The sequence below is a fragment of the Eimeria tenella genome, genomic scaffold, assembly GCF_000499545.2.
Source record: "Eimeria tenella Houghton genomic scaffold, Eth_scaff3, whole genome shotgun sequence".
Taxonomy (NCBI): domain Eukaryota; phylum Apicomplexa; class Conoidasida; order Eucoccidiorida; family Eimeriidae; genus Eimeria; species Eimeria tenella.
The window spans coordinates 445277-473172 of NW_013542870.1; the positions used below are offsets into that span (position 1 = coordinate 445277).

The window sequence follows — 27896 nt, forward strand, 5'->3', positions numbered from 1 at the left end:
ACACTTTGGTAATAGTACCGCTGAGGTGCCACGGCTTGTCTGTCGTCCGCCGGCACCGACCCACGCTGCTCCATGGGGCCCTCTGTTCGTTGTTTTGAGGCATTTTATCCATTTGGCTTAGTTCCTTGGTCATATATGGATAACTCGGGGAATTCCTCAGCATCTAGATGAACAGCTTTGCTGCTTTCGCAGTAGTGCCTACCCAAGGGGAGGCAACTGCTAGCGGCATTGTCCGCGCAGTCGCAGGCGACAGTACGCAGCAACGGCGGCATGACCAACAACGACAGCAAATGCTGCTGTGAGCCACATGTGCATGCTGTCGCTGCAAATAATGCTACTGAAAAAGGAGCAGCGCCAGAGCTTTCCAGCTTCGGACCTCTCCGCTGAGTCGTCTGGGACTACGGCTGCAGCAGCAGAAGACTTTGTAGGGAGCCATACATTTATTTATTTGTCTTTGAAAGGTTTTGTCCCTTCCATTCGTGTCTTCTCTCGCTCTCAACTTCCCACAGATCACCTGGAGTGCGCATCGTGGGGTGAGCCCCACCACATACCGGCAGGATGCGACGCATGACTTACGCGGAAGCTGCTGCTGCAGCCGCCGGAGGCAACACCGAATTGCAGCAGCAGCAGCAGCAGACCTCAACGGGCACCAGTCCCTCCGTATACAGCGCTGTTTCATCGCCGGAAGACTGGAGTGGTCGCAAGCCTGCCGCATCAAACCGCAGCAGCCCCCAAGAAGCGACACCAACTGCAGCAAATCCTGCATCAGACGCAGATTCTGCAGAGGAAGCGACATCTTCAAGAGGGTTGAAAATAGCTGAGCAGGTGGGGGCCAATCCGGGGACTGTGAAGCTACTGCGAGAACAGTTTGAACGGCAGAGCTCTGACGGCAGTTTCACCGGACTGCTCCGCCAGCGGTTGCCTTCTGTCGTCGCAGCTGTGTCTTGCTCGTCCCGGCCGTCAGTGCCAGCACCAGAAACAAGTGCATCGGCGGAAGGTGGTTACAGTGGCTCAGAGGATGGGAGGCAAGCAGACGCACTCACAGATGCGCAGGCATGTGCTGAGTTTATCCAGCAACTGCTGCACGAGAAGCAACAGCTGCAACAGCAGGTAGACTCCTTGTGGAATCAGAAAGAGGCTTTCCGCTGTGCTAACGAAAGAATGGCCAAGACGCTGCTCCGGCAGCAGCACCAGCGAGCTGCTGCAGTTGCTGCAGCGGCTGAAGCAGCCGGAGCTACGCCGAGGAAGGATGTGTCTCGCCGCTGTGTTACTGTAGTTCCACCGGGTTGTTTTACGTCAAGAGGCCCCATAGGCCCCCGATGGAGCGTGCCTATTCCTGGGAGAATAGCAGAGGTGCCTCCTGTCGATTTTACTGCTATGAAAATACAGCCTCGGCAATCAAAGTTGCAGCATCCACGTTGCACAGGCAGGCAATCTCCACAGGAGCAAGTGACGCAACAATTGCAGCAGCCTCAGCTGCAGCAGCAACAGCAGCGACAGCAGAAGATGAAGGCAAACGCCATCCCAGGTATGGCACCTCTGAATTTAGGAGCCCTGCAGCAGGAAACGGCACCTGCCCCTCGCAATGCCAGTTCAAGAGCCTCGGGAGTGTCGCTCTGCGTGGCAACGTCGGGGGACCGTGGCACTTCGCGCATGGGAGGGTCCTTAACGTGCAGGGTCTCGTTGGCTTCCAGTGCGCTGAAAACCCCAAGGAGGAAGTTTGGTGACGGGGTTATATCAGCGCGTGGATCTGCAAGAGGGTGGCAGCGACGGGGGGTGCACGAGGAAGAGGAGCAGCACCAGCAGCACAAGGCTATTGAAGAGGCACTTGTTGCTTCTCTGCGATCATTGAATATGTTGGGCTCATTCAGTTTGGGGTCAGGCAACAGCAGAATGAGTGCGCGCGCTGCTTCGGGGCCAGAATGGGAGCCTACCCCAGAAGCAGCACTCACCCGCTGCAGCAGCAACCCCGATAGGGGATATTGGCACTCTACATTCCTGTGTGTACTAAAGGTTGAGGGCACAGACTTTTTTCTTGACGTTGTCCGGCAGAATCAGCAGCAGCAGCAGGACACGCTGCCAAGCTTCCACAGCACAGCGAGTAGTTTCTTTAGCAGCACAAGCGCAGCTGGCGATGTAACGGAAAGCCAGGCAATGAATGGAGCCAGAGTCATGGCCTCCAAAGAAACAGCCGGTGAGACACTGCAGCAGCAACGGCAACAGAGCTCACATATACTGTTGATTTTTTGGCGTGGCTTCACGCGTCTCAGCTTTTCGCAGTGATGACTGCCCCGAATTCTTGCATTTGTCACATTCATGTTTCCCACGTGGGAAAGTGCTCGGCAATCGGACTTGTTCAGTGTCTTTGGTGTTGTTAGGGCCCTTTGCATGTTGGTGTTTGTGATTCAGGAGTGTTCCAAGTTTGCGTCCGTCACTTGCTTAAGGATGACAACTGGCTGCGCTCTATCTGCGTTTCAATGTTTTGGGGGCTAACATCTGCTGTAGATGAGGCGGAACTGCCACCGGACCAGACGCTGCAGCATGGCTTGAGTGTGGAGGGGACTCAGGCGGGGTCCCTTCAGGACTCCAAGAGCTCCGCAGCCTCTGACGACGCCAGTGAACAGGGGCAGGCGACACCTTCCGCCGACACGGACAACAACAGCGGCGCTTGGAGCGGCTGGGACTTAGTTGCGTTTATGTACCAAAGAAGCATCGACGCCACTGGCAACCCTGTTACGGGCAAGGCAGTTTCTTCCTCTACGAATTTATACATATCCTCGCGCGTCCCAGAGGGTGCCATGCCAGGTTCATCTCCAAGCTTCAGCACCGGCAACAGTACAACCCAAAGCAGCAACAACAAGGCCAATGTGGACATGCGTCGTGCAGAGCCGTACTCAACAATGAATCAGCTATTGCTACAAAAGGGGCCACAAAAGCAAAACATGTTCCTGGTGAGGGCGAAGGACAGACACGCAGGGGTGATGCCACTGTACCATAGATCGACCCAAAAGTACGTCCATGTTCACCCTACAATGGGCCTTGTCGGCCTTGTGCCCCCGGTGATAGAGCAGGAAAAACAGCTACGGCATCTGCAGAAAGTAGAGCAACAGAGAAAGAAGAGTATCAGGAGGCGTTTAAAGGCGAAGAAGCATCATGACACCACTCAGCACCAACAAGATGGCGTCAGCAGCAACACGAGCAGCTCTGTTCCCGACAGCCCGCAGGCAGAGGTTGAGCCAATTACAGCTGACATGTTCTTGAGGCCGTGCCGTATAGAAATGATCCCCCTTGCGGATTTGTTGCTTCAACAGTCGGTCCATCGCCTGCTGTCGAGTGTGCAAGAGTTGGCCATGCAGACCCAACAAGAACAGCCTGTTGCGGAGGCCGCTCGTGGGCCAATCGCCGAGGCCGCGAGCCTCAGCAGTCTTAGCGGCAGTTCTTCAGATGAGGGGGACAGTTTCGATGGAGTTGTGGCCTCAGAGGGGGGTGAGGACATAGACCCGAACAAGGTTGCGGGCAGCCGCCGCCCCTTAGTTCCGCCTCTTGGTCTCCCTCCAGTTGGCCCCGCAGAGACTCTCTCTCCATCAACTCCACAGCAGCCGCCTGTGCTCGCTTTCCACCTTGACGATGAAGGGGTAGACACTGACGTGGAGGGTGACAGCCTGGCGCACTGTACTGACAACGGTTGCGGCCCTAGAAAGGCTGCCAGAGCTATTTAGTCTGCTCTAAGACTCCTGAAAAGCACAGGTGGCTCTGAGCAGAGCCCTAAACGCGCCTAGAACTCATTTGGCGTTCGGTACGGGCTCGAATAGCGGGAGTTCGTTTGGCGAGTTATGGTGTAGAGGGACAATTTAAGGCGCAGAGAGAGATCTTCACGCTGGTCATGTGTACGTACCCAGAGGAGGCGTTGGGGCTTTCTTACATTCGGGTGTACACCGCAGCTTTGTTTTCTAGTTGCCCCAACGGGCTCTGGAGCTGCACTTTGTCAGCCATTGTTGACGTACCGTTTGTTTGTGCATTTGTCCTAGAAACGGGCATATTTGTATCGCCGTCTGGTTGGCTTTGCTCTCTGCTATTAACGAGGCGGTGCGCAGATAGTAGTGTCAGTAGGAATTACAACGAACCAACACGGCATACATAGCGCGGTTCAGGCGCTTAGTGGTCAGCAACAGCAATGCATCCTGAGGATGACCAACGGGCTGTATAAAGCCCGTCGGCATATGTAGGAGATAATTGTAGAAACTACGTTCTACTTGACTGTCCTGACCCCTACTCGAGACCACGATAACTGGAGTGGCGAATAACCGCAAGTAGCCTGGCCTCTGCAAATATTGTGGCGAGCCAGCATTTGAATGGGTGACAGCAAGAGGAGGAAAAATTCGGCCCTCTCCCAAAGCAAAGTCAGGCAATTGGCCTATGCTGGCAGGATTTGGGTTTTGAAAGATGAACCACTGAGCCGTGATTTAAAACCAGTCTGTGGATATTCAGCAGCCCGGGCGTACTTTCAAGATACTTAAGGGCTCATTAGTGGCAGCTTCTGCCCTTATGTGCAGCAGCTTACTTTTGAATAACAGTAACAGGACATTCCTTAGGCACTCTGCTGTCGCACACTTTAGCTTCCCATTGGCACAATGACGTATCAAGGGTCTCAGTTGCGCAGCCAGAAACCTGTACAGTATGCGTGCTGCCGTGAGTGAAGGAATAAAAGTTTTACATGCTCGGTGCATATCAGGACCTAGCGGCACAGCATTGTCCAAAAATCCGTAGGCCTTGGCAACCCGCTCGAGACATGGGCTACCTACTAACTTTTCCCCTGAGGCCATTTTCCCATGACAGGGGGCCTTGTAGCTCCAGGAGCCTCAAATTGGTGCCCAGATTCCTGAGGGAGCGCGCGTTTGGCAGCGCCTTGCAGGCACGATTCTGACAAGGACACACCACTCTAAACTCTGGAAAGGCCTTCTTTGAAAGGGGGCCTCCTTTATGAACCAAAGCTGGCTATGCAGAGCCTTCGAGAAATCTCTCACGGGCTCGCGTCCGTTTCCCGGAACACCGGGGAAGTTTCCCCTGGGAAGTATCGACTATGCGCAAGCAGTGCGCATTATGCGCATACATGGTGATGAGCGCGGTGCATTGGGGGACTTACTGGGCTGCGACTGGTACTCAGGGGCGAGGAGGATCCGTTGGGGACTGCTTTGCTACGTGGTCCACCTCTCGTCCTGCTGTCGACTACCGGGGCACCGTTAACTCAAACTTTAGCGCCCTACGTTTCAGATTTTCCCTAAGGTACTATCTCCCCGGATTACAGTGGTCTCTTGGCCTTATTGTGACCTTTAACTATACCTCTACTACCGTAGTAGAAGCCCACTACAGCATAGTTTATTTTCACGGATGTAGCTTACATGGAGCTAACGCCATGGTCTCGCGGGCTTCATCGAGTTTTTCTGCTATCCTCAAAATGTCGCACCTGGAGTGGAAGAGAGCAATGAAATGACGAAGCGTGAGCGCGTCGAATTGGGCGAAATGTAGTAAAAATTTACTCAAAAGGTTCAAATACAGCAAAATTCATCATGCATTGAGCAAAAGGAGGTGCAGCAGGCGCCACTGTAACTTCTTTGTCAATTTTCATCAATACACAGCATACGCCGAAACACACTTTTAAATTATGTACTTATCCATTTCTTTCAGCTCTTCGCTAATTCTTTGGCGGGTTGCTGGTTATGACGCAGTGTTCCATCATGGGTCTACTTCCTCATCGAACGAGTGGGAAGGGGAGAGAGTTTCTTCTTTAGGTTGTTGCTGAGCATTTTCAAGAAACATGTTTGATGACGTCGTGTTTTGGCTTTTGTCTTTTTTGAAACTGCAATTGCGGCCTTAATCACCTGCGTGACGGACATCTGTGAGCTGATTCTGTGGACCAAGGTCCGAAATCTCCCATGCTCACCATCCATCTGCACAGCCTAAGTCTCTCCTTGGCCACACTGGCTCAAAAATGAAAAGAAATACATGAAGTGTGCACGAGAAGAACGTCAGAACAGCTGGGGATCCCAGCTTTCGCTTCCTTTAAGGGCGGGTGTGCGTGTCACCCGCTGCGTTGGACAATGGTGGCTACAGGGGACGAACATAGCGTACCCCAGGGCCATGGCTACAGGGAATCTAGTGGGCTTCATTATGGGGGGGCGCTAAACGCCCCCCATCAAGACCCTTCTGCGCACAGGCCACGCCAGCACCCCCAAGCTTTTCCTCCTTTCCGGCCAGTCCATCCCCCCATGACCATCTACAATCCTATGCAACACCGCGGGCAGCTGTATCGATTGTCAGGGCTTCACAATCCACATTGGCAGAGCCAGCCTAGCCCACTTCGAGCGCCGCCACCCCCACCACCCACCCCGGGCAACGTCCCCCAAATGGATCACGTACAACGACAGCCACAACATATACAGCAACAACGTCGAAGTCTCTCTGAATACCAGGGAGACATAGCGACAAAGCATTCGGATGAGACGTCGCAGGTGGACCCATACAGACGTGGCTTTTCTGGAAGACGATTGCCGTCGAATTCGAGGGTGACACCTTTATCAGCTGCCGGCATATCGAATCCACGCAACCACGAAAACTTACAAAGGAGGCCTCAGGAAGAGATCGTTCTTAGCAGCAGCAGCGATTCAGAAAGGGAGACAGCTTCACTTCAGGAGCACCATGAGCGGAAAACCGAGTGTGCGCAACAGCGACGCGAACTGTCAAGGCTGCAGCCGCAGCAACAGCACTATGTACAGCAGCAGCAAGTGCAAATGCCATATCAGGATCGAGAGCGATCCCAAGAGCAACAGCCACACCAGCAACGGCCACAAGGACACCAAGAACGTCTGCAACAATTTCAACACCCCGACAAGCTATCGCAGCAGCGGGAACAGCAGGAGCAGCAGCGCAACCGGAGCTTGGAGGAGCAACGGCTACGAAGGGCCAACGGTGGGAGGTCTCAGGGTTCGCCAGAACCCGCCATGAACGCTTCTGGCCCTCGTACTGATAGTCAAACCGCGACCATCCACAACAAGAGGAGTACGAGCAGTAGCAGTAGCAGCAGCAGTAGCAGTAGCAGTAGTAGTAGCTGCGCGGGCAATAAAAGCGTTGAAAACAGAAATTCTAGTTGGTTCAATATGAATATTGATCGTTTGCTCCCCGAATTTCATCATTTGATTCGCTGGAAGGACGGACGCCTACAGAAGGCACTAAGATTTGCTGCAGAAGAAGATGGCGTGCGGCCTTGCGAAACGGACCCGGATACATTCATTGTGGACTCTGACACGTAAGATGGCCGTCGCACAGCGCCCTTGCACAGTGATTTGTGTTCATTTGTTTGCGTGTGCTCTTCGTCAGTAGTGAAGCCAAACACAGCTCTGTCCGCGTTCACTTGTGGAGCGCCATATTAGTGAATTCACAAATGAGCCGCAGTCAGTTTCTCTCTACTTCCTCGCAGCCTGATGCTGCAAATGCTAGGGCGAGGCTGCGAGCTGCCAATTTCTAGACGTCTAGAAGTGGAAAAGTGCATCTGAAGGGAGCAGCTGACTGCAGGCACTTTAGATAAAAGCAAGATGAGCTGGAACACATGTAAATGGGTGAATGGGGGAGTTCTTAGGAACACAGACGAAAAGCGTGCGCAGCGATATTTTAGGAAACGGGCCGCTGTGAGAGGTTTCGCTAGGAATAAGCGGTGCCTGGAATGACGTGAGAACAGCCTAGCTTCTGCGGGTCATACTGTTGCGTGCTTTTGCAGGAGCAATTGCCGAATAGTGGACGCAGCAGTTTGTGAGTGTAGCTGCCCTAGCCGCGATCCGTTGTGTTCGCACTTGTTGGCTGTTGCTGTGTGGCAGTTACGGCAAGACCAGCAGCAAGAGCCACCAGAGAAACAGCAACACCAGCGGCTGCCCTATCAAGTGCAGAACCGAGATTTTAGTCTTCGCCTCGCCATAAGTGCCTTTATTAAGCAGCAGCTGCTCTCACTCGCGACTGAGGCGTTCGTGCCTCTCAAGCCCTTCACCTGCGAGTCATTACTGCGCGACCTGTGGAGGCGTTTGCTCCGGAGGTTCCCCGCTTCAGTTGCTGCTCGTGCTGCAGCAGCGCTGGCAATCGGCCTGCTTATGCGCTTTGCCCAGAATGCAAAGGGAGCACTCCCTCAGATACCATCAACTGTGACCAACAGGCCAGTAGAGGAACATGAGGAAGATGACCTGAGAAGTGAGGAGCAGCAGCAAGCGCAGCAACAAGGAGTGCAACCAAATCCAGCGCAGGAGAACCAACAGAGAGAGCAACAAGAAGCACCGCAGCAGAAAGCACACGAGCAGACGGGTCAGGATGGCTCGTCTGCAAGTAGCGCTGCAGAGGAAAATAGTTCTCAAGTGAAAGCCTGTGCATTACCCCCTGATGAGGCAATGGCTTGTCTTATGGAGCAGCTCCGGCTTCAACTGCAGCACCCAGTTGGAGCAAATGGACCTGAAGATGATCCTCTTAAACGTTTGTTTGAGCTCGAAGCAGCTGTATTTCCGGCCAGTGATCCTTCCGTTGTGCATACTCTTCTGCAGTTGCTGCATAGAAGTGATGCGCATGCTGCTGCTCTTGCTGTCGAAGAAGGGCTGCGGCTACGAAGTCAGCAAGCACACAAAGAAAACACTAGAACTGATTTTATCGAAGAGGCAGCATCACCTGAGGTTTACGTGCACTTTGCGTTGTTGGTGCTGGAAACTGCGGCGGCAGCAGCAGCAACGGCAGGGGCCGGATCTTCAGTACAAATGCGGTCGGTTCTCGAGGCGTGTGTATATGTTATTCGGCTGCATTTCTCTCCGTCTCTTGCTTCTTCAGTACAACGTTGCAAAGCTCTGTCTGATGCTGCAGCCCTCACAGTGTTTATATCTACTGTGCGAGCTGCATTGGCTGGCGCTCTAGAGAGTCCCACCCCACTTATGGAAGGGTCCATCTCTGCCACTTCATCACTGCCCAGCATGTGGGGAGACAGACCGCTCTCTCCTGCTTCGAATGACATAGCTTTTGCTGAGCTACAGCGACAATCCAGCAGTTGCATTCGCTTGGCAGCGGCTCTCTGTAGCCCTTGGCAGTTAGCGGAAGGCCTTGCAAAAAGCCTTGCCATCTGCCAGAAGAGTCAGCAGCAGGCGGAACCACAGCTACAGGAAGCAGCTAATCTTGAGAGTTGTGTAAAATTGCTGGTGTCGGATGCAAACTCTTCCAGACGGTTCGTCGAACAGCAACGACCGGGAAATGGCATTGTCCCCTCCTGGCAGTCTGTCGCTGAGCAGATTGATGCGGCTCCCGAGCTTGTGGACTTGTTGACATATCTCAACTGGGGTGAGGCCTTAGAGCCCCACTTTGGAGGGCTTGAAGCCTTTATTTGCCGCCACGGAAACATGCCGTTTGCTTTCACTGGGGAAAAATGCAGCAGCAAAAGTCATGGCTCCACTACGTGCAAGAGTAGTTTGCTCGACAGAAATTTTTTTGTTGGCCTTGAGGGCGGAGGAATCTTAAGACTCAAAAAGCCAACTCAGAACACTTTGAAGACGCTCTTGGACGCCATTAGTAGCAAAAACGCAGCCGTCGCTGTGGCGGCCCTGGCAGCTCTCTTGTGGCAGCCGCAGCAACAGCGGCACCGTAGTGGGGAGTGCGCCTTTGATACGTGCCCAGCTGCTATGCAGCAGCAGATTCGCAACTACCTGCAAGAACGACATCAGAAGAATGCCAGTCAAAAGACTCAGGTCCATGAGAGACAGGAACAGGCTTGGGGGAAGTTTTTTTGTAGAGTTCTTGCTGAGTCACCCAGGGCCCTTCTTGATGCAAGCATCGTTGTGCTGCTGGCACCAGTCTCTGAGGTCTACGGAACTGGCGTCATTCATGCTGCTTTCACTTTTTTTTCTTCATTCCTTTGGCAGCAGCTTCAGTTGCAGTTACAGGTGTCTGAAGATTTTTCACCAGTCGATGCCTTGGAGGCAAAGTCCGGTCTACTGTGGCTGCTGCAGACGCATGCAGCCTTCATTCCGCTATCTAGCATCCTTCGAACGGCGCTACAGCGTTGCGCACAATTGCTGTTACCCCCAAGTGAGGCAGAGGTCGCAGTTAAGTTACTACGCCAGCAACACGACCACATAGAAAAACGACAGCATGGACACAGATCGCAGAGTCAGTCGCAAGAGGTGCAGCAACAGAAGGAACAGCGGCACATTGGCACACGTGATAGCGCTGCTGTTGGGGAGCAACCTGACATTCCAAAAGAGCAAGCACCTTCAACGCCAGAACCAGAAACGGCAGAAGCTCGTACTTGTGGCACAGTATTCGAAGACGGCGACGCACTGCTGCTGCCTCGCCAACTTAGGCCAACTGCATCCAGCTATCGTGAGCATGAAAAGGAAGTTATCAGTCGCAAGCCCTCTGAGAAAGTTGCTGTTGTTGCAGAGCGGGCTGTCCTAAGTCGGGAGACAGTAGGCACTGCAGCGGATCTGTGGGGCGATGAGACGCCTGAGGCTCTCGTGAGGCGGCTGCGAATTGAGGAGTTCGGTGTGGGGCTTGCCGGTGGTAATGACACTGCTACGGATGATGCGCGTGAAGAAAGTGTTGTTGACGCTGTCATGAGGAAGCAACGGGAGAGACTGACTCGTGCTTTGAATCGTCTTGCAGGCGATCTATATTCGTCAGAGGGTCACCTACAGTTGGAACTGCTGCAGAACGCCGATGACAATACGTATATTCTGCCACTCCAGGTGCCTCCTCGTGTGCTGCTGCTGGAGCCAAGGCGACAACAGCGACTGCTACTCAGGATGCCGGCTCTGAACATACCCTCTCTGCACTTCGAATTGCTGTCTGAAGGCTTGGGCGTCTTCAATAACGAAAGAGGCTTCCGGCCGGTGGACGTTCGTGCTTTATGCGACGTGGCACGCAGCACCAAAGCACCGCAGCAGCAACAACGGAACCAGCACACTGAAAAAAAAGAAATCCGTCGTATAGGAAGATTTGGAGTGGGATTCAAGTCTGTTTTCAGCCTTGCAGATGAACCCCACATCTTTTCCTGCACAGGAGTGGCCATCAAGTTCTCCGCCACGGACAGAAGCGGTCTGGGATTTGTACTTCCTCACCCACTAGAGTCACGAGAGCCTTGCAAATACTTACCGGCTGACGCGCTGCAGGGTGCGCTCCTTGCAGCGCAGGACCCGGCATTTCTCGTAAGTACGGAAAGTAGTGGCGGCGGCAGCAGTGGAGACCACTGCTGCTGCAGCAGTTTTTCGCCGCATTCAGGGTCTGGGGAGGGAGCAATAGATGTTATGAGCGTATGGCGTACGGTGATTTGGCTGCCTGTGAGACCAGCGCTGAGAGAGGAGTGGATAAGCGGCCACAGTTGCCTTCCTAAGCGCCTTTCCGTCGTAGAACCACACTGCCTTCTCTTTCTGCGGCGTGTCCGCCGTGTCTCCTGCCGCAGCCAGTCAACTAACAGCTGTTTCTTGTTATCAAAGCGCGCATTTCCGTTTATAGACTCATCAGCCCTGCAACCACCGCAACACGATGCGCAGTCCCCGAAGCAGCAACGCATATATGCTTTACCAGAGTACGCACAACACGTTGTCTTGACATCTTGTCGCCGTCATTTGGAATCAGCGCCGCCGGCATTGTGTGAAATGTGGAGCAACTGCAGCGGAAAGAAGTCTCCTTGGAAGAAGCACCACCAACACTGGCTACTGGTGCAGCACTTCCCAGTTGAGAAAGCACCACTGGCGGGACCAAGTGATGAGCCGCTTGTCGTGGCCTTGCCACTAAACCCACAAGGATATGCTGCACCAACTCCGATGGCAGCCGCACCTGAATCTCTTACAGATGAAGGCAAAGGTGCTAACAGTAACAGCTCGAGTAATAGCGATGACGGCATCGGATGGCCTCTTCATTGCTTTCTCCCTGTCAGGGGCTTTGGTTTGCCCTTCATCCTGCAGGGTGCTTTCAATCTGACGGCGTCACGGGAGGATCTAAGGTGTGGAGACGCCTGGAACTTGTGGTTGCTGCAACAGCTACCTGCTGCAATATGCACGGCTCTCTTAGTGTGTCGGTCTGCACATCCCGAACTACAGGAGTCTTTGTTGCTCTTTGTGCCTCTTTTGAATGCAACCACAGCTGTGGGTGGTTCTGCAGAAATGATTGGATCGGCTGCATCTGCTGCAGTAGCCTGTGTGAAAGATCTGGACTGTCTCTTAGCCGTTAAGCCTTCTGTAGAACAGCAACGAATCACGCGAAACATTGAAGAGGACTTCATATGGTGCTGCCCAACACGTGCAGTGCTTGCTTGCGATGCTGCCGTATACACTGAGTCGGAACTGCCCGCAGCTGTCACACCGTCACAAAGCAATGCCGCCAGCAGCGGCCTTCCAGCTACCTCTGAATGGGCTGTCCCGCCGTGGCTTCTAAACAAAGCTTTAGGTTTGGCGTACGTGCACCCAAGAGTACTGAAGCATCTTCAGCCAGCTATGCTCCGCCAACTGGGGGTGAGGGACTTCTCACCTTGGGATGTGGTGGAGATTCTCCGCTGTCTAGTCAACTTGCAACACCAAGAGCATCATGAGACGATGCAGCAGTTCGAGCCCTCAATGACCGAACAGAAGGGGCAGGATCACACTCGACCTCTACAACCGCAATGGATCGGCCGGCTGCTGCTGCTTGTTGAAAGCATTTGCATGCGGCAGCAACAGACCCCGCAGCACCGGGCAGCCCTGGGGGCTTTGAAAGGAATTCCATTTCTTCCTACACTCTGCGGTCGCTTCGTAGCAGCAGACAGTGCGGAAACGGCATTGTGCCTCCCGCCGGACGCCGGTTCTGACAGCGTAGCGGGCCTTTTAGCTCAGTCCTTCAGCACGGATATTCTTTCCCAGGGACAAGCTCAGGACTGCACTGACGGCTACATCGCGAACCAACTTGTCCTTTACATACATCCTAAAGTGCTGGAACCATGGCTTGAAATTTCTTCCGAGAAGCAGCAGGCTCACAGTCATGGTCTTGAGGGGGAGAGGAAGGAGGAACTATCAGATACGGACATGCAACAACTGGCCGGGAGCAGGTTGTTGCAGAGGTCCCGTGTCATACGGTGTCTGCGGTGCCTTGGCGTGGATTTCCTGAGACCGCGGGAGGTGATGCAACAGCGTATTCTCCCGTTGCTTCAAACGCCTAGTTTTGCAGATACTGCGACGGAGAAGCAGCTAGTGGACTGCCTTTACTTCATCGTCGCTCACTGCCACGACCTCGCAGCTCTAATGGAAACAGACGACAGCAGATGTGGCGTTCGGCAGCACGTGCTGCTGATGCCAGTTTGTACAAACATGGGAAATAGGGTGTCTTTGGGTTCCGCTGCGTTGAGATGCCTTTGGAGTGATGGAAAGGGTAACTCGCAAGAGCAACGGCAACAAGAGGCTTTACTTCTGTTGTACAAACAGCTGCTGCCAGATACTTTGTTCCTCTCGTTCGCATATAGCAGTGTGACCGCGCTGCCTACCTGGGGAGAATTTTGTAAGCTTGTTGGACTCCAAAGACCGCTGCACGTATGTTCGGTTGTTTACTGGTTGCAAATCGATGCACTGCAGGGGCAGCAGCTGCAAAAGCCGGAGCAGCATGGGCGAAGTCTCCAGCCGCCTCGCTTTAAGATTACATCGGTCGATGGTGCCCCACTAGTTGAGGGAAGCTCAAAGTGCAACAACACACAAGAGCTAGTAGTGCAGTTGTCGCGTCGATGGAGCGAGACAACAGTGGCTTCCCTAAAAGAGGAGCTGGTTGAACATATCGGCGACCCCTGGGACGAATTTGGAACTATCGTCTCTTCAGGTATCTGGGTTGTAGTGGAGGACTTCGTGTGTATGGATTTTGAGCGGCTCGTTACCGCTGCTACTTCGGCGATGGCCTGCTGTAGCAGCAACGCCCCGCTTTCAGCATCTCACACGCTGCTGCGGCTACCCCTGCAGCGCATGGTTCCGCTTACTGAGGAGCTACAGAAGGCGGAGAGCCTTGCCATCCATCTACTTGTTCTGGCTCTAACGGAAGCCCATCTCCACTGGCGGCATTTTAAGCATCTGCGGTGGAGGCTGGCTGTTCCTGGCACAACAGATCCCGCAGTGCCAAAGCAGCAGCTACAGCAGCTGCGAAAGAGCCGTTTTAGTGAAGCTTCAGGAGGATTGGGTCCAGGGGTGACTAGGCTGGCGGGCCGTTCTGGGACAGCAGCGTCTTCATTGTTGATGCAGCTGCGTTGCAGTGCCTGGCTGCCAGCAGTTGCGTGTGATGCGATGCCTGTTTCGGAACTGATGAGAGCAGGGCACGTTACGGAAGGAGACGAACATCTCTACGAGATTGATTGTGATGGAGACCCGGCGCCCTCCCAAGGCAACAGTTCAACTAGCAGCGACAGCGAAAGGGAAATAAGGGAAGTGCCGGCACCCAAGGGAGCCGGCAGCGTGATTAAGACCAGCAGCAGCAGCCGCCAAAGGAACAAGAAGCATTACCTTAATTTGGCAATGGATTGCAAACAAAGCAGCAATACGTGCAGGAGCGACAGCATAAACAGTAGTGCCTCTGAATCCCCTGTCACCGGACCTGAAGTGAACAGGAGAGCATCTTCGCCCGATTGTCTCAGATGCAGAAGTAGCGCAAGCAGCAGCAGAAAGGCTCTATGGTATTGGCGTTTTATAGGCCTGCGGAAACCCCATGAGCTAGTAGCCTCAACAGACGAATGCATTCAGGTATATGGACGCCTCGTGCAATACCTACACCCACTAGCGCAGCGTTTGTTGCAGCAAAAGCTCCACAAGGAAGAAGAGCAATCGCTTTCGAATAACAGCAGCTTCACTGCTCTGGAAGGCTTAGCTTACACAGGGAACTGCCTAAACACGCTGGATAGTGGCAGCTCATCAGGGGATACGGAAGCAGGCACTGCAGCAGAGGAGTCTGGAAATATTTTCGAGGGGCATCAGTGGCATTCGGGTTGTTTAGCTTTTGCTGCGCATTGGATTGCAGAGGATAGGGAAATGCCAGCGAAGGCTACGTATGAGACAGGCAATACGCACGCAGAAGAAGCTGGAGTGCACACAGCGCCAAACGGAGCGACAGCTGCAAGGTTGTTGTTGTCAATCTCTTCTCACTTGAAGCAAGTGGAAACTTCAGCGGCAAACCTCGCCATAGCGACAATGCCTGCAGTATCTGTTGCCGACGACGACAGTATTGGTCAGGGGTCGCTGCTCTCCGTGGCAGTGTGCTTCTTAGCAGCAGCTGACGCTGCGTGCAGGGAGGGACGCTGTTGCAGCAACATGAACAAGAGGAACTGCAGCGAGGGTGCCTGCTGCCGCTGTTGTCAGTTTCGTCATGGTGGAGGTCACAGTGCGTGCCTGTTTTGTTGCTGCTGCTCTGCAGTCGTTGCTGACGTTTTTCATTTACTGCAGCACCTCGCTCGCAGCTGGCACATGGGGGCCACATCAGCATCACCAAGTGTAGCGCCAGTCTCTACAGCAACACAACTACGAGGTGTCTCGAGTGTATACCCAGTGAGTTTCGGGCTGCTGCTTCCACAGCCCGCATCTCGGGGAGCATTTCCATCGCCCACTGCGGGATATTCTGCCACGTTGGGGTGCTGTATTTGGTGGAAATTTCCATCTGATCTGTTCTTCCGCCTGCCGGTTGGGGTCCCACGTAGGGCATTCCAAAGTTGCTTGCCTCTGGAGGATCTTGCTCTGCTTTTGTGTAGAGAGCAGTTTCCCGAGGTGTTTGATCGGACTGTGCTTGCTGACACTCATCGTGAAGAACCGTCTCTCGTCCTTGAAAAGCAGCAGCTGTTTGTTCTGCAGCAGCAACTGGAAGAGCTAGAGACATTTTTGCTGCGTGCCTTGAATGTAGCAGAGTACCCGTCACTACAAGACTGCGTTTCAGCACTAACCGCGCTGACAAATGGGAGAGCGCTCATCAGTGGAGACCGTGGAGTTGCACCTGCAACAGGGACAGAAGCGGTAGTGAAAGCAGCGCCCACTGGGACTTCGCAATCACATATGTGCAGCGATCCTGCAAGACCCTGCAAACTGCGGCGTTTCGAGTCTACAGTTGATAGCAGTTCACCATCTTCTGCACCCTCGTCTGCCTCCCTTCGTTCGTTTGCAAAGTCGGCAGAAGCGAAAGCTGTCACTGCCAACTGCAACATCAGTGACATCTTGCTGCACGTCGTTGCTCTTCTGCTGCATATTGACGCTCACTGTGGCAGCGAGTTTCTCTCTCTACCGTCAGTAGCTAAGGGATTGCCGGTAGTCCCATGCCTTCAGCTGGCTTCCGTATCAGCCACATCCAGTTCTGCAAGGGCTGCCGCTGATGCGGTGAGCAGCGTGCTTCGACTAAGTCTTCTTCCCTTAGGAAGTCCTATGTGGCTGCGACTGACGCCGAGAGATTGCATGCTGTGGAAGCAATTACAGGCTGGCGCAGAAGCCCTTGCGGAAGGGAAGGCAAGAGAGGATAAGTCACGTAACCAACGGTGGTGTAGAGGTGAATACGCATCTACTTCCGGCGCAGGCGAAGCATTAGAGCTACACACGTATCCCGCCGTTGTGTGGTATTGTGAGGCAACGTGCAGTTGGTCCGATCTAGTTGTCTCTGCAGCTTCGACAGACTGCTTTCCAAAGGATGGAAACAAGCTCTGTGCACTTTGTCGGTTCTGCGTGGATCGTCTGTCCCAGCGACAACTTCAGGGCAGGAGGAATGTGCTGCGTGCGTGGCTGGACCTACTGCAGTGCCGACTCGGTATCCAGCCCCTCAGCACCGTCTGCGTTTCGCAGCTTACAACTGCGCCTCTTATGCCACTGGCTTCAACTGGCGATGTGTTTGAGATCATATCGTTGGGAGGTCCACAACAGGAGTGCAGAGAACGTGTGGAAGGGGTGGTTCTAAAGGGATTGAAGCAGAGGGTGCTTGCGGTGCTTTTACCGGCTGTTAGGCGTTACCTGCTTTGCCGTGATCCCAACCGCTATGTCTTGCTGCAGCAGCAATGGCTGGCTGCTCGCCAGAGTCGGGACACGAGTGTGGAGAAAGTAGCCGCAATGTTACCAGAGGAGCGGGGGAAAATTATGTGGCTGGAGCAACTCCGCCGGCTTGTACTGTTGCTCTGCAAGAACCTCCGCAGCAGGGTTTGTTTCGTCGAGTCAGGGGCGACAGGTCCGTGGACCCCCTGTCCCGCTGCGCTGCAGTGGGAGAGCGTACTCGAAGGAGACGACGAGTTGCCCTCTGGCAACAGCCACACTGACAGTCGCACCGGCGTCAGTGATAAGGGCCTCGACCTTGAGAACAGGTGGGAATCAGCGGACTCATGTACACTTGGTAGTTCCTTTTTCTTGGCTTGGAATGTGGCAGAAGAGGCGCTGGGCACTGCTATACTGCGGCTGGAAAGTACAGACTGCAGGACCAACGGTTGCAAGGAATTATCCAAGATATTTGCTTCGGTGCCTGTGGACGAACTGCAAGAACAGTTGCTACCATCGTTTCCTGGAGAGGTTTTCGGAGAGCTATCACGGCTTTTCTCTCTTAAGGGACAAAGAGACGACTGCCTTGCCTCCTTCCTTGTACTATTTTATTCAAAGCTTCAGCACCGACTTCTGCAGTGGCTCATGAGGCCACCAGAGGGCGGCTTCCTGCAGTGGTTGCAAAGGCTGCTGCCGTGCAGCAGCGAATTATGCTGCAGACTAACTGCTGTTGTAATGACTGTTGTTCTAGGGACTGCTGTGGAGGATTGCTTGAGGGCTGAAGGCCTTTGGTATGGGCCACTTGACACTGTGGAATCACAGCAGCAATGCGTTGCTGGCTTGGAAGAAATGAAACGGCCTCGCAGTAGTAGTTTAGCTGCTGCATGTGCTGTCAGTGCTGGATCTGGAGATGCTGTGACGCCGGGAAATCGTGTGCTTCTGCGTCTGCTCAAGGACGAGTCCGCAGCCGCTGTTGAACTGCTAGGGTCTTCAAAACGTTCGATGAAAGGTTCAACTTGGCTTCTGAGGGACGCGTGGTTTGTCCTTGTGGCGACTGACGGTGCATCGGTGGACGGTTCGGCAACGGTGTACGACGGAGAGTCAGAGGACGCTGCAGAAGAGGCAGGAAGCGTAGTACAGCCAAAGGCACAATTAATTGGCGTCGTAGGTGAGACTGGCGTGGAGGGGTTTTCACTTGCGGACGTGCGCGCTGAAAGGACAAGTACCTCGCCAAAAGGTGTACCATCGGGTGTACAGAGATGTGATGGGGAGGAAGTGCGCGCAGCAGAGAAGATCACCGAGTCAAGAGGTAGTAGCGTTGGCAGCATTAGCAGCGGCGACAGTGTTGTGGAGGAACTACATTCAGAGGGGTGGGGTGAGCGAAATATGACTTCGGCGGCAGAGCGGTGGGTAGAAGATTGTCCCCGCATGACTGTGATAACTCCAGAAGAAGCCCTTTTCAGCTCACTTCACTGTTCGGGTAACGACAATGGAAGAAGCGATTTGCACAACGTACGCTTGGCGGAAGGCCAGAGGCAGTGCCTGGAGGAAAGTTTCCAGCAAGCCCACAACAGAGACAGTCACGTGGCTCTTGGAGACTTTGATGCACAGGCGGTTGATATCAGTCCCCAGTGAGGAGCGCACGAGCAAGCATAGAATATGGGACGCAGTCACACTACTTGGGCCTGCGCTAGTGTAGCGGAAAGAGGCAGGGGCAAATGCAGAAGTGAAGTGGGCTGGCCAGGCCTGCTCGAGAGGCCGTAATGCTTCATGCTAATGAGTGAAATTAAAGCTTTTTTCGTGCTTTACTGTGTCTAATAGGGATCGAGATGCTGCTGCGCCTTTTGTTGCAACAAGCTCGTCGAGTGCAGCGTCTGCTGTCGCTGCGAGAAGGGGAGAGGCGCTAGTGTACCAGTATCTGCTAAGGCAGATGCAGCAAGAGATAGCAGATAAGACCGTACAGGTGTTGTGGCTGAATGAGGAGCAAGAAAGCGGACAGAGCTACGACATACTCATCAAGGTAATTGTTTCCAGGTGAAAAAGATGCCAATAGAGCATCTCGGCAACCGCGCCTGTCCTCTGGAATAGCTGAAAGCTGACTGCCTGACTTTTTTGGCCAGTTTATGACTATTTACAGCATCCTTGTTGATGTTGCAGGAGTACCCTCCCGTGGGAACCTCTGCTCCCCCACGTATGACGTTCGTGGAGGTCAAGAGCAGCACGACAGCAAACAAGTACTACTTTGAGATATCACACAGAGAGTGGAACTTGGCTCAGCAGCATGTAAGGGAGTTGCTTTGGGCCCTTTTTATTTGCATTCGTGGACTTGCATTTTTGTTTTCATTGCCACTGGACGTCGTGCGTCAGTCGAGGGTTGCAAAACTTAGCTTGATTGGTCCCCTGTGTGCAGCTCAATTTTTACGGGTAATCTTGCAAGTTCCCTTAGTAAAGACACTTACGGGTCATTCAGTTTTCCGGTGCGCGGTGTCTCTATTGTACGTTTGTCTGCTTGGTCAATAATTGTAAGCAAGGGCCTTCACTTGTTTCCAGGGAGATAACTTTCATATATACCGGGTCCTTGAAGCAAACTCCTCACAGCCACAGATCTTTCGGTGAGTACCCACCCAACATCACTTGTCGATATCACAGCATTTTGCTCTGCAGACACTGTATCACATTCGCTTGGCAGCGACTAGGCAGCACGCAGGGCACGACCTCTGTGCGGCCGTCTTCCGCGTCCAAGATCTCAACACGTTCACAAGGTCGTGGGGATTGCCAGTCGTATCAACAATTTCAAGGTTTCTCCGGGTGCTGTGGCATTGCTGTTCAGCATTGTCAATCCGTACATGCAGTGGAAGCATAAGCGCATCGGCATGTGCATAGCGATTTAATGAGGAGGACAAGTGTGTTTCGAAGTCTTTTGTGAGCACTACCATATTCATTTTGACTCCCTTAGTATGGGTAAGTGGTTGGTAGTTTGCTTCTTCAAACAAGGTGAACTAGGGACATCGTCAGCCTGATTCAAGCCCTATGGTGAATGGGTAACAGCCTATACTAAGTGCAGCAGACGGGGAGCTACAGTGGCTTACTGCCATATTCATTTTGACTCCCTTAGTATGGGTAAGTGGTTGGTAGTTTGCTTCTTCAAACAAGGTGAACTAGGGACATCGTCAGCCTGGTTCAAGCCCTACGATGAATGGGTAGCAGCCCATACTAAATGCAGCAGACGGGAAGCTATAGTGGTTTTCAAGTATGTCCTTAAGACATTGATGTAGACTGTGTTGCCAGACACTTGGCGTCTATAGGGACTGCAGTAGAGGCTTTGACTGATCTTCCTATTCTAGCCAGACCAAAAATGAAACTGCCGCAAATAAAGTGAATTCTATGCGCAGTTACCCCGGAGGAGACCCTAGTAGGATTAGGAGGGCTTTTATGTTTCGCTGAGCCACGAATCTTCCGGCTAAAAAAAGCCCCGAGCATAGCTATTTTTGCTTATCGGGGTGCTCTTAAGCAAAAGGCAATAGTCCTCTTCAATTGCAAGCTGTACTGGCGAGGGATTCGGCTCTAGGGGAATTGCAACAATGGTTCACAACGCAGGTGTTGTCGTGACAGATACCTACATTCAAAGGCTTGAGCAATGTGGGTTGAAACGTGTTGCTTCGACTTCACGTCAGTTCAGCCCACGCTGTTTTTTGCGGCAAGCTGGTGAAGAAGGGGTCTCATGTATAAGCATTTTGTGTTCTGAACTAGATTGGCCTTGTGCTGCACGTTGCCGTCAAAACGGCTGACGGATTTAGCTCGCAGAGTTCCCGGTTTCTTGGTCTGTGAACTCTTGTAAGGTAGTCACAACAATGCAACGGCATGCGGTGCCTCAAGACAAGGAATCCTGAGGTATGTAACTTGGGAGGCCATCCTGCTGCACACAACTACCCCATAGTTTGCACGGATGTACCGTGAAATCTCCACTGTTCAGTCGTTCCTTCAACGGTTGAATGCTTCACATTACTTTGAAACTTGGCAAGTATCAAATACATTTCCTAGGCATTTTCCAGCTGTAACAGCTTACACAGAGATCCTGCATTTTATCTACAGGAAGTCGCTAGTTTTGCGTAACAACGTTGCTGCACAGTGGATGGGTTGTTGTTCCGCCGGCCTACAGAGAAGAAGGCCTTGGCAGCTCTATCCCATTTTTACGGACTCAAATATACAACACCTTGAATATAGGTTTCCGTTGCCTAGGTAGTGGTTTTCTCGTCAGTTTACCAATATACCTTTGAGTGGTGCATATGCAAGCGAGGCCCTACACATCTAAAATAGGGGGAGGTCTTTCTTAATTGCATCGGAAGAGTAAGCTTTGATCATCAATCGTCAATCGTTGAAGTGATGCTTTTTTATCGACTCAGTGTGACGCATGGAGCTCGAACGGATTGTGCGCCCAGCCCCACTTGGGCCCCTGCTTCATTTGCTGCTGAGAGCTGTCTTCAAAAAGTATCCCAAAAAGCTACGCTACGTTTCGAGACAGTAGTTTAGCAGCATTTCATGAAATGCATTGTGCAGAGGCTAGCCGCTGGCAAGCACTTTTTGAGAGGGCCTCTTCGACTTTGTGGGGCAGCGCACACTCGCTCGCCTCTTGTTGAGCTTAGAGTGATAGCAAAAGTACTGGGACTGGACGGCGAAGTTAGAGCTACTGCGTTTGGTAGCCATTTAGAATATGGCGAGAGGGATGTTTACAGGCCACCAGGTGTCTGTGGCTAAATCAGCTGCCGTTATGAAGGCCAGCCCTTCGACCCGCACAGCCAAGGGAAGGTCACACGTGGTTCTGCAGAAAAACAAACATGTATACACCCCGTCCTTGGCACGACGGTATCACGGGTCAGTAGGGTGGCTTAAGGCATTTACTCATACTTGTAGACACGTCCGTGTCTGTAGCCAGCTGCTCAGCGGGCCCGCATCTGAAATGTGCTTTTTTTGTTGCAGTTTCTGCCCGTGGAAAGAAAGACCCAATGGAGGGGCTTTGCCGGAGATCGATCGCATAGTAGTTGACGAGCACATCTCTTCCTGCAACGATTGCTGCGATGCGAGTCTCAAGAGGAATGGAAGGGGGGACGAAGTTATTTGCACCCGTTGTTTCTTCAACAGCTTCATAATAAAAAGGCGGCCTTGCCTATTGCGGCTTGTGAAGAGCCAAAACCAAGACGACGGGCGGACAGAATATTCGTTGGCTGACTGCCGGGCCCTCCGGTACTGGAAGGATCTCGATTACTTGGACCAGGCGGCTGGGGATGAGACAATTGACGTGGAGGTTAGGGACACTAAAATGCCCGACAGCTTCGGTGCGGATTTTTACCGGTTCATATTTTTGGCAGATCCATTTACAGGAAGGAGACTCGGAGCTCTTGCGGGTGGGACGCCAACAGTTACTGACGGCGTTGAGTGGAATTGCTGTGCTTCTGCAGGAAGGGGCCAGTACAAGCAACTCGGCTTCAGAGAAGTCTTAAAAAGACTAAGGGAAGGAGATACCTCTCTTTACGTCAGCACACAACGCATCGCTAGTGACAAATATGGTACAGTTAATATCTTCGGCTAAAAGGCCACCGCCAGCAACACCCGCGTCTTTTGGTGACTGCTGCCGGGGACCTTGCTGCTTGTGCGCCTGTAGCAATTTCTTGTAGGGAAGATCTCAGCGTGTGTGCTCGCGAACAGATATTGAAAGGTTTGCGCACGGTTTTTGTGAGCACAGCCAATAAGTGATCTGTTCTGGAAGGCGACGCCGTTTGACTTTTTTGCCGTATTGGCATATTGCCTTCTTGGAGCCGTTCAAAGCTCCCTGTGATATGCATGTTTTGCTTCGAGTGAGCGAAAAGCGTAGGAAAAGGGAATTTGCAAATTTAAAGGTGTTGATCTTCCCTTGTTGACTCTTCTGCGAACGTGTTCTCCAGGCCCTAAGTTGCTATGCGGACCTCCCCTCAGCAAATCACTGTCTTCCGATTTCCCCGTAAATCCTGCCATTGCTGGGTAAGCCGTGTAGTTGGTAATGAGGTTGGCTTATGTCTCGCACACGCGGCAGGATTTCCAGTACAGATGGCGTATTTTACGAGCAGGAATTTGGTGCCGTCTCAGTTCAACATCTGGATGGGGCACAGTTGTGTAGGAAGTAGCACCGGCTTGCACCATGATTTTCACGACAACTTTTATTGCCTCGTGCGAGGTAAGCACGACAGTACCTCACACCATCCCCCGCATGTGGCCGGCTTTGCCCCTGAAGGATATCATTGCAGCAGCAGCCTGTATAGATCATACAGGTATTGCTGCTGCAGCAGTTACGAAGCTGGTGTTTTTTGACGCTTCAGGACGGAAAGAATTCAGGCTGTACAGCCCTCGTCTTTGTGAGCTCCTGCGCACCCAAGGCATGGCCAAGCCGTTAAGTGCTCCTTCTGTCCACCCCAATGGCTTAATTTCGTACATCAGAGGCATCCGAGAAGACGGTGAGGATAGCGCCCTGTCAGGGTGAGAACTAGGTAGTGAAGACTTAGTTTACAAAGCTCGCTCAGAAGTCGTACACTGACCATGGATTTTTTGTTGTTGACAAATTCTAGCAGTGAGCAAAGGGGAAGCTCCGCTCGCTCCCCTCTGGTTTGGAACCAATTTCTCACATTCAGCAGGCGTTGCACCGTACGAAACTTTCGTGTGTATCCCTCAGGCGCGCATGAACTGTCTGTCCTTCGAACTCGTCAGCTCACTCTTGAGCGAACAACAAATGCGCTGCGAGAACAACTGGCCGGTTGCGAAAAGAGGCTGCAAGCGGCTTCAGAGGGAAAGAACACTACAGAACTGAAGATGGAAGCAAAAAAACTGAAAGACATGCTGGACCATGCCGAGTCAGAGTAATTCAGCACTATATATATGCACTACTTCCAAGCGTTGCTGTTTCTCTTTTAAGTCAGAACCAGTAGGGCCCTACCAGACTTACACGGTTGTTCAGCAGCTGCAAGCTTGGTGCGTCCCCATATTCGTTTAGGCTTGATCATTGCCTCGAGGCAGCACTCGATGCAGCGGCTTACGAAAGCGGCGTCGATGATGATGACTCTACATCAAACGACAGCGAGCTGATGGAGGTTAGCAACTGAAGTCCCTCTCCAATGCACCAGAAGCTTCTTTTAGTCGTTGAACTTATTCCTTCATAGCGCACGAAGTTGTTCGCTGGCAGAACGTATGCTCTGTTGCAGGGTCGCCTGGTGCAAGAAGGAGCGTATCCGGATCACTTCTGTCTTACAGGCACGGAACAGCCATGTACAAGTAGGCAACATTCTTAATGCTGCTCAGCGAGATGCCGCGTTCTCGGTAATAGCCATGTACAGGCAGGCAACATTCTAAATGCTTCTCAACGGGATGCTGCGTTCTCGGTTTTTGGTCATTTATATTTCGGTTCAACTATCGCTTCGTGCATTCAGCATCGTGGGACGGGCCGCTGAACGCCGCCAATGTATTGAAGAGATTCTGGAGTGTGTGGGTTGAAGAAGGAGATATTTGTAAGGTTCACGAATGTCTTCCTCCCGACTCAAATTTGATTTTCGTCTCCCAACGCCGCGCAAACATCCTTCGGGTCTCGACCCACGGCGAATGTGTACCTTGTGGCTTTTGCTATATTTCCGAGCAGTTCAGCTCTCAGACGAACTCTCAGCAGGAACAGTTCTAGCGATTTCCTACTCTAGCTAACAAAAAGAGCCCATCTGTGTGCTGCTCCCTCGCAGTGTACCTTCCGGCCAGCTGGTTTCACGAGGTCATCTCATACTCTTCGGGCACCCAGAAAGACTCAGAGAAACTCAGCGGAACGCCTGCTGACACAAAAGACAGTGTTCATTTGGCATTCAATATCTGGATGCACCCTCCATGCTTAGATGGTACATTTGAAAAGCCGTACATTGACGGCTACTGGGCCCAGCACGCTGCCCAGCAAGTTGAAAAGCAGAAGGCGGCATCAGTTAGTGCACTTGTTTACAACCAGAAGTACTTAAGGGCCTTCCCTTTACAGCGACATACTGCACAGCAAGATGAACGCTCGCATCAACAAGACTCTAGTGGTGGTGCACATGGCAGTCGCTTGGCGTGCCATATACCATATAGTGCCGACGATGCAGAAGCTGTGATATCTCCACCGAAATGTGTGCGAAGTAAGTCCAGTATTTTTTCGCATGCAAGAAAGCCAGCTGGCATAATGTATTTTTCTCGTGGCCTTGCAAGGCTTCGGCGCCTATACTTACGTAGCAAGGTGTACAATGGTGAAGCTCCAAAGAACGCCCGGAGTAGTTGTCAGAACGCATAGTTTCGCTTTCATGGGTAACAGACGGTACTGGGCTTACTTACTGCTTTTGTTTGTATATCCCATCCTATCGGAATACAAGACAAGCATTTAAGACAGCGCCCACACGGGGAAGCAAGTGAGCACTATCTAGAGCAGCCATCCGTCGAACGGCGAGCGTGGAGTTTGCTCAGCTTTCACAATCGAGCCATTGTCTGAGTTGTCTGCCCACTTTGCAAACCACTCTAAAAAACTGAACCAGTTCTGGACCAGTTGCAGTAAACGTTGATTTGGGCATGACAATTTGTGGATTCGACGTAGAGCCAAGCTCACTGAGGTCACTCGCTGCTAAGGTGCCATTTACAGAAATGGTGGAGGGAGCATTCGGACTCTGCAGAAGGTTTGAAGAGTGAGAACCGTGCAGGGTTTCACTGCTCGTCTCTTCTGTAGATTATTCAGGAGCCCGGTTGCATTGCTGCTGTTACTTATTATGACGCTCTTTTTAAAGCGGGTGGGCGCTCCATGCAACCGCTTCAGCAGCGCGATTGTTTTGGTCCTCGTACTAACCATATGCTGCCATAGCTTTAGTTTTCGGGCTCTCGAACAGTTCACACTTAATCTTTTTCTGTGTGTTTTATGTTGATAACAGCTCACGCTATGCAGACATCTGGCTTCTAACCTGTTCACAAGGCGCGTAGACGCCGCAGCTTCAGCGTGCGCCATCGCTTGCACCCCCAGAGCAACACTCGTCTGTGCACATAGAAAATCTCCCCGCTTCCTCGGAATGCCAACCCTAATGGATTGACATGAAGAGCGGAATCCATCAAGGAGTGAGCCAATAAGCCCGCCTCCTGTGCCGTCGGCAATCCAGCGGTTACTTGTGCTGTCTTCATTTTTTTATTTTCCAAGTCTAACTCTGTCAGACTGTTTTAAGAGTGTGATTCTGTCTAAGGTCACACACACTCATTACACATCCTGTCAGGGGCTTGAAGGTCGTCACCCGTCGCAACATTTCCTCCCCACCTGTAACGCGGCGCAGTAGCCTGTCATCCGCTTGTCCTGCCGCCGTTTCATGGCCCTTTCGGTATAGCGCTCCTAGTGTCCTTCAGCACACAAGCTGCGTATCTACCCGCTCACTATGGCGGCCTGCGCCCACCTCGCTACAGACCTCAACGCGCACGTGGTGTACACAGCATGAGAGTCAACTGTAACTCCTGCACTATATTTCTCTTATACTCAGCCTGGGTGTTCTGTGGGCAGCTTACTATGTAATTATACTTTCATGTTCTATGATGCTGCTCTGTACCAGTTCACATTGGCCGTGTGGTGACTATCTTGAACTGGGGTTCGTACGATTTCGGGAGAAAGTATTATAAACGTGTACGGGGCGGATAGTTAAAAGGATTGACCATTTTGCCTCTGAGTTACGAGGTGTCATTCGCCATACGATCACGTCGAAGGAGTTCGGGAGACAGAGTGTGACTGCGTTGCTACCAGGCCCTCTCAGGTAAATGCATGTTGTCACTTGCTCCCTTCCCTTCAACTAAAAATTTAGGAAAGTTTTGTTAGGCTTTCCGGCCGTTTTTCGCTAGTTTGTTTGGGGCTAACAAAGGGTTCGGCGAAGCCTGCGTCTTCGGCGCCTCCTATCAAAGATAAGGGGAGGGCATGGAAAGTCTCGATTTGGAACAGTGATCATCAATGGACTGAGCGTACTGTTCACTAAATATAAGGCTCAGGCTGGATATGGAACGACTCCAACCACCAAAACTAGTGCAGCAAGTCCTGGAAGCTTCAATAATCCATGCACATACGAGAGGATTAGTTTTCCTTTGGTCTCGTTATATGGGCAAGACGGGGAAAAATTGAGTCGACGATGGTATCACCAAAAGATCCCTTCAGTTGCCTTTTATGACCCCCTTTCGTGAACCACGGTTAACGAGGCAATTTCTATGGGAAACCGTAGCAACGGTTATTGCACAGAGCAGCCAAAAATGTTGTTTTGTGTGGGACGCTGGAAGGGATTCCGTTGCGGTCTTAGTAGTCGCGACTCGCGCATCTCGATCTAAAAGCAAACAACTTAAAGGTTGCGTAAAAGTGATTGAGTTGATTTTCACTGGGAAAAGTTGATGCTGTCGGTCTGGACTGAACAGTGTAGTCCTTTAAGTCCCCTTGTGCACTGCTTCGGTGAGGCCATTCCCCTGGCCCCCGCCTATCACCTTCGCCAACAAACACATTCCCGGGCTTCCCGATTCCTTTACTGCGCTTCTAAAGGCCCCACATGAGATAGGGTACCGGAAGGGGTGTTCATGTTCCTAATCACAAAAGTGAACGGCTGCCATGGCATTCCGGCGACGTTACAACAATAGCGCAGAGTTCCACATAACAGCAAAGATCCTCTAAGCGCACGGAGCGAATAACTCACCCTCGCTCTTTAAGCCAGCCTTAGTAGACCTTACAGAAGAAGAGTACTATGGACCCTCTTTTCTTCCTCGATACTTTCCAACCTAAGCTTTGCCTCACTCATTCCCGAACGTCAGGGCATAAAAACTCACGAAACTAGATCTGTTCAGGGAACAACATACATCTCCGCT

The 27896-nt window shown here is 52.3% G+C and overlaps 4 protein-coding genes across 4 annotated transcripts; all 4 read left to right on the top strand.

Annotated features, from left to right (window-relative positions):
* Window positions 1-558: 558 nt before the first annotated feature.
* Window positions 559-3719, top strand: ETH_00019565 (uncharacterized protein; the record flags this gene model as incomplete). Its single annotated transcript, XM_013375773.1, has 2 exons — window positions 559-2194; window positions 2410-3719. The coding sequence occupies 2 exons, from the start codon at window positions 559-561 to the stop codon at window positions 3717-3719; spliced, it is 2946 nt and encodes a 981-aa protein (XP_013231227.1).
* Window positions 3720-6098: 2379 nt separating this feature from the next.
* ETH_00019570 (SWIM zinc finger domain-containing protein, putative) lies at window positions 6099-19897 on the top strand (the record flags this gene model as incomplete). The annotated part of the gene is made up of 6 exons (XM_013375774.1): window positions 6099-7303; window positions 7772-18637; window positions 18828-19026; window positions 19164-19289; window positions 19557-19618; window positions 19837-19897. The coding sequence occupies 6 exons, from the start codon at window positions 6099-6101 to the stop codon at window positions 19895-19897; spliced, it is 12519 nt and encodes a 4172-aa protein (XP_013231228.1).
* A 1877-nt stretch (window positions 19898-21774) lies between these two features.
* On the top strand, window positions 21775-22593 carry ETH_00019575 (uncharacterized protein; the record flags this gene model as incomplete). The annotated part of the gene is made up of 2 exons (XM_013375775.1): window positions 21775-21878; window positions 21984-22593. The coding sequence occupies 2 exons, from the start codon at window positions 21775-21777 to the stop codon at window positions 22591-22593; spliced, it is 714 nt and encodes a 237-aa protein (XP_013231229.1).
* A 494-nt stretch (window positions 22594-23087) lies between these two features.
* ETH_00019580 (uncharacterized protein) lies at window positions 23088-25718 on the top strand (the record flags this gene model as incomplete). The annotated part of the gene is made up of 8 exons (XM_013375776.1): window positions 23088-23214; window positions 23357-23491; window positions 23707-23890; window positions 24025-24121; window positions 24233-24302; window positions 24458-24535; window positions 24758-25177; window positions 25585-25718. 8 exons carry the CDS (start codon window positions 23088-23090, stop codon window positions 25716-25718), a joined length of 1245 nt encoding a protein of 414 aa, XP_013231230.1.
* Between the last annotated feature and the right edge of the window lie 2178 nt (window positions 25719-27896).